The sequence below is a fragment of the Ipomoea triloba genome, chromosome 6, assembly GCF_003576645.1.
Source record: "Ipomoea triloba cultivar NCNSP0323 chromosome 6, ASM357664v1".
NCBI lineage: Eukaryota > Viridiplantae > Streptophyta > Magnoliopsida > Solanales > Convolvulaceae > Ipomoea > Ipomoea triloba.
The window spans coordinates 9,235,572-9,239,849 of NC_044921.1; the positions used below are offsets into that span (position 1 = coordinate 9,235,572).

The 4,278-nt window shown below is 33.8% G+C and overlaps 1 protein-coding gene across 2 annotated transcripts in view; it reads left to right on the forward strand.

Moving 5' to 3' along the window:
- The first annotated feature begins 1,002 nt into the window (after positions 1-1,002).
- LOC116023151 (probable magnesium transporter NIPA8) overlaps positions 1,003-4,278 on the forward strand; it is a 5,178-nt gene continuing 1,902 nt past the window's right edge. The window contains exons 1-10 of one of the 2 annotated variants that reach the window (XM_031264125.1): positions 1,003-1,261; positions 1,709-2,084; positions 2,376-2,463; positions 2,550-2,611; positions 2,705-2,790; positions 2,892-2,965; positions 3,464-3,566; positions 3,682-3,810; positions 3,898-3,997; positions 4,099-4,218. In XM_031264125.1, the coding sequence (XP_031119985.1) occupies positions 1,992-2,084; positions 2,376-2,463; positions 2,550-2,611; positions 2,705-2,790; positions 2,892-2,965; positions 3,464-3,566; positions 3,682-3,810; positions 3,898-3,997; positions 4,099-4,218 (855 nt within the window). In that variant the 5' untranslated portion in view covers positions 1,003-1,261; positions 1,709-1,991. The remainder of the gene's footprint in view (positions 1,262-1,708; positions 2,085-2,375; positions 2,464-2,549; positions 2,612-2,704; positions 2,791-2,891; positions 2,966-3,463; positions 3,567-3,681; positions 3,811-3,897; positions 3,998-4,098; positions 4,219-4,278) is intronic. The other variant, XM_031264126.1, reaches the window with a different exon arrangement.

Sequence of the window (4,278 nt, forward strand, 5' to 3'; positions counted from 1 at the left end):
GATCATTTTCACTATATATGACTGTGGTTAAGTTCCGGTTCACGGTTCAACAATTATTTAATATTATTTTTTCGGTTCTGAATCGTAACCAGAACCGTCCATACTATTTCTGTAGCGTTTGGTTAAGTTTGAACCGAATTGTGATCACACATACATCATATAAGTAATAATTTGTTGGAGAAGAAAAATAAATGAAATAATCGTTTTTAAGGGTAACAATGTCAATTTAACATTTTAAGGGGAAAAATTACCACTTTAATAACACAGGGGAAAAAAAGTGTTATATGCACATAACATAGGGCGAAAAAATGTCATTTTCCCTTTATATATTATATGTCTAACAAGGATAGTCTTATACATTAATTTTATACAATTTAGCTCATATATATTACTCTGTAACATTGTACAATTTAGTTTTTCTACTTCAAAATTGATACAATTATTAAATAAAGATAATTATTAACAAATGTAATATCAATTGTTAAATCAATAATATTACATTGTCACGTAAAAAAAGTATAAAGTGGCACAAGAAGTTATATTTTAATTCCTAAATGGAGTATTTGTTAAAATTAATGTAAAAGCTTATTTAAAAGTACACCTAGCACTTGTGAATTGTGATGAGGTGTTTGATGCGGATGGTGGCATGAAGATTGGTGCTCTAAATAACTAAATTAATAAAAGTTGGAATACAATAAATAGAGATTTTGAAATTGAATAAGGCCGTGAGATTTTGCATGTGTAATTAGAAAAGAGAAAAATAAGAGTAGATAGAAAAAAAAGAAAGAAAAAAACAAAACAAAAAATCAATATATATATTGTGGCAACTACTTTCATTCCTTAAGGCTATTTTTTTATTTTCATAATAAAAAATGTATAAAGTAGAATTTTAAAAATATTGAAATACTTAAAAAGTGAGGTGATGAAAGCAAAGCATTAGCAGTGAAATTTTGAAGGGAGAAGATTCAAAGAGTGAAATGAGAGCTGAAAGGAAAGAAAAAAGAAAGTGGATGGGTGGTGAATAGTAGTTGTCACGTTTTGTTCCAGAAACTTTTGACTTTTGACCAACCCGACGGCAGTACGAAGGAAGCTTGGTACGCAATTACAGAAGAAAGAAAGTTGTAATATAATTACTTGCTTTCAAAACAAAGTTGAAGGTTGAAGGTTGAGATAGATAGATAATTCAAAGTCCAAAACTAAGAAGACAGAGTAGACGACGGCGCGTTCATCCTCTCCGATCCGATCCACCGAAAGCCTAAAGGTAAAGCTTCTATTCTGGTTCAGCACCTCCTTCTCTTCTCTTCTCTTCTCTTCTGACTGCTGTTCTGCTTGACATGGAACATATATAGACCCACTCACCGACCAACGGATCAAACATCGTTTCCTTTTTGCTTCATTCATTTCATTTTATTTGGTGTGTCTCTCTAACAGTCACAGGCCACAGCATGAGCATGCATACATATATGCATATATTGCATCTCTCTCACTATCACATCGCACTTTTTACTTCATTATTTCTGTCTGTCTGTCTGTCTTTAGGGTTTAGGGTGCTTATTCCTCTAATTTCTTACATCTATGTATGTATGTATGTAATTTGATTGATTGTATGCATCCATTGCTTATTTAATTTGCCGGCCATCTCAGATCTATCATCTATGTCTGGGGTTTCCATTCCACACAATTTGATTTTTTTTTTTTTGATATAAAGGACGGCACATCATCTCTGCAATGGAATGCAAATTAATTATCCTTGTTTATTCATCCAGCTCTCCCTCGCTCCTCACATTTCTCTCCCCTTGTTCAACAACCAAAGTTTTGGCTGGCTGGCAATGAGTGCTGCTCCTGCTCACTGACTTTTCAACATCTGTAATGCATCTCCTCCTGTCCTGCTCCTGGACTGCTTATTTTTGAGCATCAACTTATATCATTAACTGCTGTGCCTGCACCTACTAACTTCACTCACTCACTCAACACAACATATTCTCAACCTTATGGGGGAGTGGGTTATTGGAGCCTTCATCAACCTTTTAGGCAGCATTATCATCAACTTTGGAACCAACCTTCTTAAATTGGGTCACGATGAGGTACGTACCTTCTCTTACTTTCTCTTCCCAGATTCAACAATATATAACTAACTCCAGCATTTCATACTTTTTTTTTCTTTAAATCATCAACCTGTAGCTTGTCCAAACTCCAAAGTTTTGAATATTAAACATGTTACATGTCCTAAATATAGCACATCAGCACAATATCACCACATGTTTTCCTTTCTATGCCAGCCTGTTCAGTGCTTCATTATTTGATTCCCCTGCCCCAGGCGGCCGGGCATCTTCTTATTTCATCCGTAACCATGTCTGATTAAGTACTTATTGCAGAGAATAAAACATTCTGCCCTAGGCAATGAGGGAACAAACGGGAAGGCTGCAATGAAGCCCATAATACATTTCCAAACCTGGAGAATTGGTAAGCCATTATCATTGGTGTTTGCAAGTATTTCTCACTTTCTACTGTATATTGTGATCATGTCTAACATTGATCCTCTAATTCAGGAATCCTTTTCTTTGCTCTTGGAAACTGTCTTAATTTCATTTCATTTGGATTTGCTGCTCAGGTTAGTGTAGTATGAAATTTACCACCTCTATTTATTTGAGTTGGACTTTGCCTTCCTTCACATAAATCTCATTGCATATTCATCTTTGTGCAGTCGCTCCTAGCAGCTCTGGGTTCTATACAGTTTGTCTCTAATATTGCATTTGCCTACTTTGTATTTAACAAAACAGTTACTATCAAGTGAGTCATTGTTGACAGAATATTCAATACTTTACTCTTATTTTCAATATGATTCATATTGTTTTCAATGTTCCATTTTGACGAATGCTATTTCCTTATAGAGTACTGGTGGCCACAACTTTTATTGTTCTTGGAAACATCTTTCTTGTGGCATTTGGCAACCACCAGTCACCTGGTATGATATTCCCCATACACATTACTATCTGTCTATGTTATTTCCTATATATATATATATATATATATATATATATATATATATATATATATCCATACTAAATTAATTCTGAATCCCTGTATATGTTATCATTATAGAGAAAACATTTTATGTAAGATGTTTGATATCATGTAGATAAGAATGTTCACATAATCCTAATTACTGTCTTTTCAACTACAATATTTGATTTGATGATTGAGCAACCATCTAGTGTTAATCCTCTCCCATTCTATTGATTTAACAATAACAAGATGAAATGAAGTATGAACTATTTTCTTACCAATTTTGCTACTTCACTCTGACCAAATTTAAGCCCAAAAAAAAGTAAAAACATAAAAGATCTGTGTATTTATTTATTTTTTTCGCCCCCATATTCTAATGTACTTCTAGCCTAAAGTTTCATTTCGGTAGAGCATTATTGTATATTTGTATCATATTTGATTCTTGTACTGTTTGCAGTTTACACACCAGAACAGTTGGCGGAGAAGTATAGCAACATCACATTTCTTCTATATTGTCTGATTTTGGTTCTAGTAGTTGCTTTTCATCACTCGGTGTACAGGTAAGAAATCAAGAGTATTTGGTCTGGTCTACACCCTTTTTGGGTAATCAAAGAATAATTTGTATTAATTTTTCATTTCTTACATGGAAAACCCACAAATTTTAATTATATGCAGGAGAGGAGAACTGTTGCTCAATGTCCCTGGAAATGACCTGAAGCCCTTTTGGCAAATGCTGCTTCCATTTTCATATGCTATTGTTTCAGGCACTATTGGATCATTTTCAGTATTGTTTGCAAAATCACTGTAAGTTTCCATCTAAACTTTGCGTTGTCTCTTGGTGCAGGAAATCAGAATTCAAATTTTTTATGCCACCTATGTTTGTGTTTGCAGCTCAAACTTGCTAAGGTTGTCCATCTCAAACAGTTACCTATTACACAGTTGGTTCACGTACTCGATGCTTCTGCTATTTCTTAGTACAGCAGGATTTTGGGTAAAAAACATATCCTTGTTCAATAAATCATCATTCAAAGGCTATACTCTTCATGAGTTTCTAATATTAATTTTTAATTTATTGTTTTAATACAACTGCAGATGGCTAGGTTAAATGAAGGACTTTCTCGGTTTGATGCAATACTTATTGTCCCCATGTTTCAGATTGCTTGGACCTTCTTTTCTATTTGTACAGGATTTGTGTATTTCCAGGAATATCAGGTTCTCTCTCTCTCCCTCTCCCCTCCCCAAGATTAAAAAAAAAAAAAAAAAAAAAAAAAT